At 41.2% G+C, this 12604-nt stretch overlaps 1 protein-coding gene across 2 annotated transcripts in view; it reads right to left on the reverse strand.

Annotated features, from left to right (window-relative positions):
* The window catches only part of NR5A2 (nuclear receptor subfamily 5 group A member 2), a 116525-nt gene extending 107558 nt beyond the window's left edge, over positions 1-8967 (reverse strand). For both annotated transcript variants that reach the window (XR_014527019.1, XM_083506817.1), the window contains exon 1: positions 8571-8967. Coding sequence is in view for 1 of the 2 variants with exons in the window: in XM_083506817.1 (XP_083362943.1) it covers positions 8571-8637 (67 nt within the window). In the remaining variant the exon portion in view is untranslated. The remainder of the gene's footprint in view (positions 1-8570) is intronic.
* Between the last annotated feature and the right edge of the window lie 3637 nt (positions 8968-12604).

Genomic DNA, 12604 nt, shown 5'->3' on the forward strand with positions numbered 1-12604 from the left:
TTGATTTCAGTGGAATTTATCACCAGGTGATGAAACCAAGACAGCATAAGTTAATTGTGACTAACAGCAAAATCCTAAATAAGCTTGTGCAGAAGCAAATTCCACTTAGTTGCTCAACCCCCAACTAAGTGTGCATAGGATTGCGGCTGGAATCCATTGAGATCAATGGGATTTACAGTGCAATCCTCCAATCTTTGCTTAGAAGTAAGCCTTGCTCTATTCAGTCTTAGGCAAGTGCCATATTATTGCCAGATAACATTAGCTGTTGAGTTGGGGAGGCATTTAAAACACCCTTGAAACCCATGTAAGCGCACCCATTTTGAAGGCTGTGTTTACCCATTCAGAGTGAGGGCAGGGAGCATTCTCCTTCTTCTGAGCTAGCTTTGCGCTGAATAGAGCCATATCTGATTGACCATTTGGTTGAAATGTCATTATGCTCCGAAATTGACAGGGATCTTACCACTGGGAAGATGGACTAACCCTGCGGTAGAGAACCTGTGACCCTCCAGATGTTTCAGGATTAAAACTTCCACTATCTCTGGCCAATAGTCATGCTGGCTGGGGATGATGATAAGTGGTGTCCAACCACATTTGGAAGACTACAGACTTTCCACTTCTGGTCTAACTTGCATTGAAGCAGCTGACTGGGGAAGTTTCAGGAAACATTTCACCCGCTCTGAAGATTCCCTTTTGCATCATAAACATCTGCATGAGAACATTCAGCACATCTAGTTGCTGTGACTAACTTGTTTCATTGATTTCATCGGAATGTTCACGGAGATTCTAAACATAACGCGGAAGTATGTTGAACAGATCTTATTTAGACTTATTGGAACGTTAATCATGGTTATCTTTGGTTGGATCAGAGTCAATATATTGATCTGTTATTTGCATTTCTTTCACAATCCAACTGATTTGAGGAGTTACATAGAAAGGGGATACTTTCCTACTGACCTTGATATAGGATTCACTCTCCCATATTCATATCTGAGTAATACTTCAGAATATTCAAATAATTTCTCATATCTTATTTTTCTATATTTCAGGAAGTGCAGTATTATCTCTGTATTGCAGATGGAAGAAATGAGGCATAGAAAAAGTGGCTGACAGCTCAGAGCCAGTTCATGGTTTAGGCAAAATTTGAACCAGGGACTTTATTGTTAGAATTATAGTTTTTTACAGCAACTTTGGTCTACACCTCCTCCCCTCAACCTGGGGCTCTTCAGAGGTTTTGCACTCCAAATTGCATCAGTTGCAGCCAGCGTGGTTGAAGCTGAGGGATAATGGGAGCTGGATACCAAAACATTGGGAGGGCACCAAGTTGGGGAAGGCTGAATTATTCAGTGCGTTGCAGAGTAAGATAAGCCAAAGAACCATCTAGAACTTTTTCTGAAGAAAGGAAGGCTATGAACTCAGAAACAAACAAATTTAGGCAGGTCTCTGCCCCAAGGAGTCAATTCCCTGCTCAAGCTCATATTTGCTAGAGACTGCACTAGGGATATCAACTGCTCTTTGATAAGGTCAATAAGGCACTCCCTGCAATAGGCTGGTGCTTCAGGCTTCCATTAGTATTAGATGGATAACAATAAATGTTACACGAGCTGCAAAATTTCACAGGTAGAAGTGACGGAGTGGCTCGTTTTCTCTTCCAACCCAGGCCAGTTTTTCAAGTTAGTGCTCCGCTTCACCTCCCTTAGTCAAACATACCAAACTCCTAAACATTATTATCAGGAAGTTTGTAGTTTTACAATGGGTGGGAGAAAAAAAATAAAGTCTGGTAAGTGATTTTATATAGGGTACTTTAAAAATAGTTCCAGAACTCCAGTTGATAACTGGGGGTTTGACTTACTTTCTCTCACTGCTTTATGAGTTTTATGTGAAACTAAGAGAGGAATAAAAGGATAAGGCTAGAAATTAACCAAGATTTAAATTTCCCCCGATTTTTGGGTATGTTTGCAGGGCTGGCATCAAGGTTTGGCATCATCAGGCACTTGCTGGAGTCCACAACCCAGTAAGAGGCCCAGGGCCAATCCCTAGAGACTCCTGGCCTTGTTTATTATCCTTTCTGCTGTTGGTTTCTCTTTACCTGCCCTGTCTAAGCAAGCAAGCGAGCATTGAGAGGAGGAAGGAGAAGAAGTAATCTCCATTTGTCTTGCCCTCTGCATCTGGGACGTGGTGACAAAACTGGGTCCAGACAAAAATGCAAATGAGCTGGGTTATTGTTTAAGGGTTTTTTGTTGTTGTTACAGTGGAGTTGTTGCTGTTAATTTTTTTGTATTTTTATTTTGTATCTAATGGTTTAGGTGGAAATTGTTCAATTTGGTCGTGTGCTTTTTGTTGTTCTGTTTGGTACTTATGATAGGGACAAGGGTGGCGCTGTGGGTTAAACCACAGAGCCTAGGGTTTGCAGATCAGAAGGTCGGTGGTTCGAATCCCTGCGATGGGGTGAGTTCCCGTTGCTCGGTCCCTGCTCCTGCCAACCTAGCAGTTCGAAAGCACCTCAAAGTGCAAGTAGATAAATAGGTACCGCTCCAGCGGGAAGGTAAACGGCGTTTCTGTGTGCTGCTCTGATTCGCCAGAAGCGGCTTAGTCATGCTGGCCACATGACCCGGAAGCTGCACGCCGGCTCCCTCGGCCTATAGAGCGAGATGAGCGCCGCAACCCCAGAGTCAGCCACAACTGGACCTAACGGTCAGGGGTCCCTTTACCTGGTACTTATGACTACTTCTGTTATGTTTGTAGCTATGTAATTTTTGTGTGTGTTGTAAGTTGGCTTGAGCTTTCAACTGTGGTGGCATACAAATAAAACGACTGATTGATTGAAATGAATGGGCAATGGCAAGGACTAGAGAGCTCACCTATAGACCAAAGAGAACTGGTTTGTGATGGTCACTGGTGTGTTAAATGTGACTCTAGAAAACCAAGCTGTGTATCCCTGCTAAGCTATGAAGCTCACTAGGTAGCCTTGAAACTGGTCCATTATAATGGCAAGAAACAACAGCAAGTGTAGCTTTGCAGAGGTTGGGCAAGATCATCCTTTAGGTCCCTTTTGACTCGAAAATTCCATGATTCTAGTAGAACACCTTACCAAAGTGCCTCCCAAACCTGAAGTCAGCACAGTACATTAACCTCAGACTTAGCTCCAGTTCTCAGGCCTCCCTGTGATAGACGTTAAGAACTGGCCTTGTACTGAGCCAGACAAATGGCATAAAGGTAAAGGGATCCCTGACCATTAGGTCCAGTCGTGACCGACTCTGGGGTTGCGGCGCTCATCTCGCTTTATCGGCCGAGGGAGCCGGTGTACAGCTTCCGGGTCATGTGGCCAGCATGACTAAGCTGCTTCTGGCGAACCAGAGCAGCGCACGGAAACACTGTTTACCTTCCCCCCGGAGTGGTACCTATTTATCTACTTGCACTCTGACGTGCTTTCGAACTGCTAGGTTGGCAGGAGCAGGGACTGAGCAACAGGAGCTCACCCCGTCATGGGGATTAGAACCGCTGACCTTCCGATCGGCAAGTCCTAGGCTCTGTGGTTTAACCCACAGCGCCACCCTAGCTCCAGTTCCCAGGCCTCCCTGTGATAGAGACTTTAAGAACTGGCCTTGTACTGAGCCAGACTAATGGCATACCCATATCTACCCCAGGGGTGAGGGGAACCTTCTTCAGCTGTAGGGCTGTATTCCCTTCTAGGCAACCTTCCTGATTCTATGATCCCCGGGGCCATTTGCCTGTGGTGGGTGGGGCAAGAAGCAAAAGCGAATGAAGGAACTAATTTCAATTTTAGCTGTGCACAGTATGGTTCCCAGAGCCATCTGAAGGCTTGCATTGGAAATACAAGGCTGAATTAGATGGGAACTCATCATGATCCCAGAGGGCTCTTTTTTATGTCATTACGGTTCTGCCAGGAGTAAAGCCTTTAGTTTTGTAAAAATTGCTGAACTCACAAATAAAATAATTTATAGGCATTATCCCAGCAATTATTCTGCTGTGAAAATATTTGATTTTGAATTGTTTCTGGTGTTTTTCTCTGGGAGGAAGGGTATGATAGAAATGGACTAAATAATGATTTTCTTATTAATGATTTTATATTCTTATAATAATTATGACTCATTGTATGTTATACACACACACACATATATATATATACATGCATGAATATAATTATAATCTCATATATGTATGTGCTTTTAAATAATAAATAAATACTCGACATTGATATAGCACCTAGCACATACATACATACATACATAAATAAATAAATAAATAAATAAATGTATGTATGTATGTATGTATGTATGTATGTATGTTAAGGCATAGTGGGAAGTAGTAAAAACAGCAACCTAGCAATTAGGTGACATTTTGTGTCCAATTTGCCCACATCAATCTGATACAAAAACTGACTCCCTCTGACTTTTGCTTTGCACTGCCTGGTGAGTTTTATGTGGACTGCTGATGATACAAGATTTATTTATTTATTTATACAGACAGTGGTACCTCGGGTTACAGACGCTTCAGCTTACAGATGCTTCAGGTTACAGACTCCGCTAACCCAGAAATAGTACCTCGGGTTAAGAACTTTGCTTCAGGATGAGAACAGAAATCGTGTGGCGGGGCAGCAGCAGGAGGCCCCATTAGCTAAAGTGGTACCTCAGGTTAAGAACAGTTTCAGGTTAAGAATGACCTCCAGAATGAATTAAGTTCTTAACCCAAGATACCACTGTATTAATTATTATTATTATTATTATTATTATTATTATTATTATTATTATTATTATTCCAATACTCTAAATCACCCCATTTGCTTTTAATACACATTCTTTTATTTCTGTTATGGTGGTCTACAACAATCAACTTCACATGAAAAGGGAAATCTTACTTCAGAATTTAACACGGGGGCGGGGGGGGGGAGTGGAGTCTGCTCTAAATTTCTATCATTTCCATGTTTTATAAAATTGCCGCCAGACTACAGTGATACCTTGGTTCTCAAACGCCTTGGTTCCCAAATGCTGAAAACTCGGAAGTGTTCCAGTTTTTGAACGTTTTTTGGAAGCCAAACGTCCGATGCAGTTATTGTTTCCGGGGCGCCTGCACCAATCAGAAGCAGCGCCTTGGTTTGTGAACATTTTGGAAGTCAGACTTCCAGAACGGATTAAGTTCAGCACTTTTGTTATATATATATATATATATATATATATATATATATATATAAAAAATCTACAATACTGTCTTATTTTATAGTACAGTACATGGATTATTGCTTTCATTTTATGGATCAATGGTCTCGTTGGGTAGAAAAATTCATGTTAAATTGCCGTTTTAGGGGTTATTCTTAAAAGTCTGGAACGGATTAATCCATTTTGCATTACTTTCTATGGGAAAGTGTGCCTTGGTTTTGGAATGCTTTGGTTTTGGAACAGACTTCCGGAACGGATTAAGTTTGAGAACCAAGGTACCACTGTATCAGTTATTTCCACTGAGTTTCCATGATGACAATCACCCATCCCCTGAATTTAGAATGCCATTTAAATTTTTTTTAAAAAATGTATCCCTCCAATAGCACATTCACAAGAGTAGCTCTGAGGATCACCCGTTATACTTAATCTTAATACCTAGTATACCTAGATGTAACCCAAGCCATTAAAACAATCTGTATTCAAAATATCAAACTAAATAAAGACTCTTTGCTAGCCAAGTATACTCAGCAGTAGTAGTAATTACTACTACTACTACTACTACTACTACTACTACTACTACTACTACTTTATTGTTATTTATTTGATAGCTTGTCTGCCCTTCACTATAAGGTCCTGGGTGGGTTACAGCAATTTAAAAATATAATATTAAAAACAATTTAAAAGAAATTACAGACACAAGAGTACAGTGTGCTCTATTACATCTCAAGTGTGAGAAAGGGCAGGGTAAAAAAAGAGGAGTGTCTCCAGCATGCAATAGAAACTGTAAAATGAAATGAGGGGGGAGGGAATTCCACAACCTAGGAGCTGCCGCAGAGAATATTCTCCTCCGCACCCCGTGAACTTCTCTAAGGGTGAAGGAGCTATCAGAGGGCCTCTGCTGATCTTAACACCAAAGGGAGTCTACAGAAGGAGACAGCCATTCAGCTATTTGGGGCCACTTACGGCTTTGAACATCATTGCGAGTACCCAGAAACTGGCCAAGAGACAAACTGGCAAACCACTGCCAGTTGGAGAGGTAGAGAGAGAAGACTTACAACCAGTGCTTTTCTCTGGGGGGACGCAGGGGTAGACATACGCCTAAACATTTTGTGAATCTAAGTTTGGCCTCATTGAGGGGCAGTATTTCAATATGAGTAGGAAAATGAGAGGACCCCTAAACATTATTTTTTAAAAGAAAAAAAGCACTGCTTACGACTGCCACGGAAAGTGCCAACTGGGATTTGTGAAGAGCTTGAGGAAGTGTTCACATAATGTCCACTCCACTACTCACATCTGTGCTTATAAATTCCACCAGAGTGCATAGAGCAATACTCTGTTGTGGTTTGTATTTGTTATGTGTTTACGCATACAAAACTCCACGTAGCATAATCCTCTACATTTTTTTTTTACTCACAAGTTAAGTCCTCTGGAACTCAGTGGGGTTTACTTTTGAATATACACACAGATGATCAGGCTGCACATGTATTAAAGAGCAGGACTTATTATAGGCTTATCAGCTTCCCTCCTACATACATGCCATTTGGCAATAAAATCTTAGTAGTGGGGAAAAGAACCCCTTTTATGTAAAACTCATACAGATGGAATCTAAGAAGGAGTGATAATTGCAGATCTGTCATTTCCATACAGATTGACCAGAGAACTCTAAGCAAAAGGATGCATTTTTTACAGTAGAAAACTTGGAAGTTATAACAAAAGCAGTTAGAGCTGGGAGTACAATTTTAAACATGGTGGATCAAGCCTTACAGGGGGACACAATATAGCATTACCCCCTTCTGTGAACCTCCCAATTTAAAGTATGTTTTGGACATTTGCTTTTGATTTTAAGAATTGATATTTTTCACAGCTGCCTAAAAATGAAAACGCTGCATTTCTGAATAGATGGAATGTGTATATGTTCTATTAAACAATCATACACATACATCACTTCATTTTTTCTTGTGTGAGAAACACAACATTAAAAACAGAGATCCTATGCATGCTTACTCAGAAGTAAATCCCACTGTGTTCAGTAAAGCTTACTCCCAGGTAAACATGAGGTTAACAAGATGGCATTGCAAAGCATGAATTTGCTTGCAATTTGATAAAATATAACCATGTGCCTAGGTGTGTTTACTTGGAATTAAGTCCCACTGGGGATCACTGCCTAATAAATGTGTGTTTAAGATTGCAACCTTAATCTGTTAAAATAAATGTATAAAACAAACATCCCAAGACCAATTTGCTGGTCACATTCCAGTTATCGCCCACCCTTTTCAGAAAAGGGTTGCCATATTTTGAAGAGCAAAAAAGAAGACACATTTGCCAACTTCTAGTTTTAACTATAGATCGCTATGACTCTACTCATGAAAAAGAGGACGTGTCCTGAAAAAAGAGGACATATGGCAACTCTACTTTTCATCCAAAATTTTATATACAAAGCTGATACGATATAAAATGCTCAGAAGTTTAGCTGTTGGCTTTAACGTAGCAGAAATTTTACCACAGGTTCAAAAGTATTGCAAGAGAAATTATATATAATCCAAACAGTCAATATCAGTGCAAATGAAAAGGGTTATCTATGGATATGTAAAAAAATTTCAAACTTTAAAAACTGACTGAAAGTACCTAGACGTTTCAGTTTTGTTAACCAATGGATGGTGGAGTGTTAAACAAGGACCAGAAATTGCTAAATATTTTTTCAATGAAATAAGGCAAAACAACATAAAAAAAGCAGGAAAGGCCTAAATAAAAAAATTCTTATACTCGCTATTACAAAACAGCACGCTAAAATACTTTCTCACTATCATGTAACCCTAACTTTTTAAAGATTAATGTCTATATGAATGTGTGTTTGACAATGATCATTCTTTAACAAGTCAGATTACACCAATTTAGAAATCTCCCGGATTTTGCCAACTGCCATTTCACAAAGGTCAACCTGAATTCAAATTTATTCCTACACCACTAATGCCATCTTAGTAACTTTATAAACAAATAAAGTATGGTCCAGCATAATGTATCATTTTCAGTCCTCCCACGTGGCAGGCATAATCTAGCTGCAATTCACTTTAAAGTCCAGTTTACTTAAATGAAAGAGATTAAAGCATGTGTTTCACATTGAAATAAATGTGACTTTGAAGTACAAAGTGCTTTACTGGGGTAGTGTGCTCTTATTAAAAATATTTCATCTGAAGAAAAAGCATGCTTATTCACACATCAACACTTGCACTTTTAAATGTATCATAGTCTTTGGGAGCCATATTCTTTTGAAGCATAAATTAGACAAGTGGGAAATGATCCCATAATAATGACGTTTTAGTCTAAGATGGCTGATAAGGCTGAGATTTAGTTCTGTTGGACTGGCTTATCAAAACAGTCAGAAAAGGTTTTACTTACCACCTGGAAGAAGTCCATGTTTTATAGGTTCCTGTGCGTTGCCGGTAGTATCCGAACTGGAAGACATAATTAGGTGCAAATATATAGTGCCCTTGGCTTTCAGGTATACAGCATTGAGGACGGCAAAAGGTGAGGTTGTAAACTTTTCTGGCCTTGGGATACTGGCTACAGTAACCTCCAGTGAAAGTCAGGGAACAGTCCATCAACACCACACACACACACACACACTTGCGCACGCACACACAAAAATCCAATAATTCAGAAAGTAACAGGCCTGCTTTTCAATGGACTCTGTACTTTTTCCAGCATTAGTGACCCTCTGTAAACCAGCCATCCCCGTTTCATGATGGTCCCTAATCAGAGGAATCGGGAGCAGGGATAGGCTTGCCCTGGCCACGTGACTCTAAACAGGTTGATAAGAGGACCCTGTTATAAAGTGACAGCAAAAAGGAGATAAGAAGTCTTGGCAGATAACAAGCGCAGAAATGATTAACTCTGGGCCGGAGAGGCGCTATGAAGCAGAGAGAGGAAGGCTGTAAACTTGTGGGGGGTCAGAAGATCATGCTGAATGGATAACCCCCCCTCCCTCCTTCCATCCCTATGTAAAGTGTAATACCTATAAACTCATGTTTGTGACCTGGCCTCTTGATGTCATCATTTCTTTACAGAGTGAACAACAACCATGGGCTCCTTTGGGCTTCTGTAAATACCTTTCGAAGGCAGAACTAGCAAACACTCACCCCCTTAACCTAAGCTTGCGAATCCATTTACTGCTCTACATCCCAAAGCAATATGAAGGGGGGGGGGTGTCGGGGCTAGCCCATGGCGATTTTCTGTCTGACACAAACATTTTATTGTACCTATTCATTAGACAGGGGACTAACCCCAGTTTGTTTGTCGAATAGTCACCAGTTAAAAGTGTAAAGTATTTTTTTCTTCTTCAATCGCTTAAGCCCTTTATTACTTGGTTAAATACAATCATCCTGGGAAAATAATGGCTCACTCGCAGTTGGAATGGCTTAAAAAAAAAAGAAAGAAAACCTGACGAAGATGAAGAAAGTTTCTCCTCAGCCCTGTTTGTGAACGTTTTACTGAGGAGATCCACCAACAGAATTTTGTCTAAATTTGGTCACTATTTATAATTTAGAATCCCTGACGTGGAAGTAATACCTGCTTAGGCCTTCGTTGCCAGTATTCACTGCTATTAACCTGGCAACCTATTGCTGATTTATTAATTTATTAAAATATTTGCATAATGCTGTGTCATAAATATATATATTTCAAAGCAGTTTGCAGCAATAAAAGCATAAAACTGTACAATAAAAACCATAAAAAGTTAAAAGCAGACATGGAAAGGAGGTATTATTGATTGCCTGCATAGGCCTGGTGGAACAGAAAAACTTTCAGCTGGAGTTTAAAAGTCAAAATAGATGGTTTCTGCTGAATTTCTATTGGCAGAGTATTTCACAAGACTGGGCCAATGACATTAATGGCTTGGTTTCTTGTTAGTAAATCTAGGGTTGCCAGCTTTGTTGCGGCAAAATACAGAACAGGGCGGATTTCCCCCCCACCAAGTGCTGAAATTATTTACTATTTATTAAATTTGTATACTGCCTTTCTTCCTAAGATCCCGGGGTCAAAGGGATCAAAATCCACATTAAAATTGCATGTTGATGTGCATTTAAATATGTATCATTGAACATAATTTTCTCTCTTGAAATATGCTTTCATAAATCCTAAACATTGGGGATTAAAGCCCATTGAAACTATGGGTTGTTTCCAATGCTGGTCATACTCATAGAGTAGACCCAATCAAATTAATGGATCTAAGTAGGTAATGTGCATTCATTTCAATGACTCACATGCATCCCACCTGCTGAATTTCTGCCTAAGAATGATAAATGTGGAAACCTAGCCAAAAAAAGAAAGGTTGGTTGGTTGGTTGGTTGGTTGGTTGGTGGGTGGGGAGAGACAGCAACAAATTCTGCTTCTCTTCCTCACAGAGCCTCCAACATCTGAACAGGGTTCACATAAGCCCTAATCCCCCTGAGAGCTCCAATTTATGAAGGTTATGATGTTGTTTGTTGGTGAAAATAAATTATATACCTGGTTATAACATACCAAGTTGCAGCTACCACCTCAGGCACAGCTACTAGGCAACCAAAGCCCACTGGGACTTACTCCCGAGGAAGCACGTTTAGGATTTCCACAATCCCCGCATTTCAAGCCCTTATTCTCCATGCTTAACGGGTGGTAGGCGGGACTTAAGCCCTCACACAACATCTCCTTTTCCAATTGGTGGCTTAGGAGTGACATTTCGGGTAGTGGGTGGGAGGGAGGTAGCAAGTTCAAACATCTGCGACTCCAACAACTGCACTGTATTCTGCTCCTTCCCATGAGACTTGGTTTCTCTTCTCTGCACATTGGCAAAAGGAGCAGAGGATGATGGGAAACTTGAGGGGTCTGCCAGGCCTTCACACCTTGATTAGGAGAGTGGGGTCAAAGAGGATGTGGATTTGTTTTCTGCTTTCTGATTGGGGGATGGTGTGAAGGTAGGAGGAGGAGGAGGAGGAGGAGGAGGGAAGGATGATGAATTCAGCAACACAGGGCAAACTATGTCCTGTATTAAATCAATATGGGAGGCAACATTTTTCCTTGAAATACAGGATGATCCCATATTATATGGAATGGGGGGCAACCGTAAATAAGCCTCATTCAGGAGCCAGTTGCGACTCATCTCTATGCAACTCCAGCCCTGATATACAGTAAAATGGGTGTCAATAACATTAAAACGTAGTAAAAAATGCAATTTAAACAGTGCTTTCCCCTCAGGTACGATGGCTGAATGCCATGGATGTCATCCTACATCCATGCAGCTGAAATGCATTTTACAGAACTGTGCCAATCACCACTCTATATATTATGTAGAACAGGCGACCTCAAACTTCAACCCCACGGAACCCACTTGAGATGACTGAAGACAACTGAGACCCACTAGTCACAAAATTGTAGTACAGGGGTAGAGCCAGTCACAAAATGGCGGCTGAAGGAGGCGGACTTTGGCATAATCAGCTGGCAATTACAGATATTGTTTTCTACCAATATCTGATCCATATTTGGAAATTGCGAAATTCTTTACCAGAGCATTTCAATTGTGGCAAGGAGTTCAACAGCTCAGCACCCCTCATGCTAAGGACAGGCATTTGCTCTGAAGTATTTTGACTCTTCCTCCCAATTTTAGGCAGATTTGCAGATCCACAGACTCTAAGGCTGTGTCCCTACGACATGGATAGTGTGAAACTGCCCTGTAGATGTATCCTTGTATGGCCAGCATATGGTCCATATCTTGTATGTACCTTGTATGGTCCATATCTCTGCTGTGTCGTTTACACTATTTTCTGGTGTGGCTGGTAACTTATTAATGTTAAGAGATGAGTGATTTTGCTAGAACAGGGATAGGCCTTCACTCAACCTTCTTCCCTGACTGGAGCCGCCACCACCATTTTGTGGTACTCCTCAGGTGCCAAAATGTTTTGGGCGGGCCATGCTCTGCCCAGTTTTGCTTCTTGCCTCACCCAACCTTGGAAGGTTGCCCAGAATGGCAGTGGCGGATGATCCACTAGGAAAGTCATCCTCCACTTGCCTGTCCTCTTACTTGTATCCACTCCAGAGGGTAGCACTGGCTGGTAGCTACCTCTTCCTTCATCTCTGTGTTGCCACTGTAGAACTCAGCAGGGAGAAAGACGGGGGCCAAGCCAGAATCAGTTGGCTCTGCCTCTACTTCCTGTTGGGCTGTGTGGTTTCTGCCCTACCATTCCCAATGGGTACCAGCCTCCATTGCATAAGGCAATACAGTGGTACCTCGGGTTAAGTACTTAATTTGTTCCGTACTTAACCTGAAACTGTTCTTAACCTGAAGCACCACTTTAGCTTAATGGGGCCTCCTGCTGCTGCCGCGTCGCCAGAGCACGATTTCTGTTCTCATCCTGAAGCAAAGTTCTTAGCCTGAAGCACTATTTCTGGGTTAGCGGAGT

Source organism: Podarcis liolepis (genome assembly GCF_965112155.1).
Source record: "Podarcis liolepis genome assembly, chromosome: 6".
NCBI lineage: Eukaryota > Metazoa > Chordata > Lepidosauria > Squamata > Lacertidae > Podarcis > Podarcis liolepis.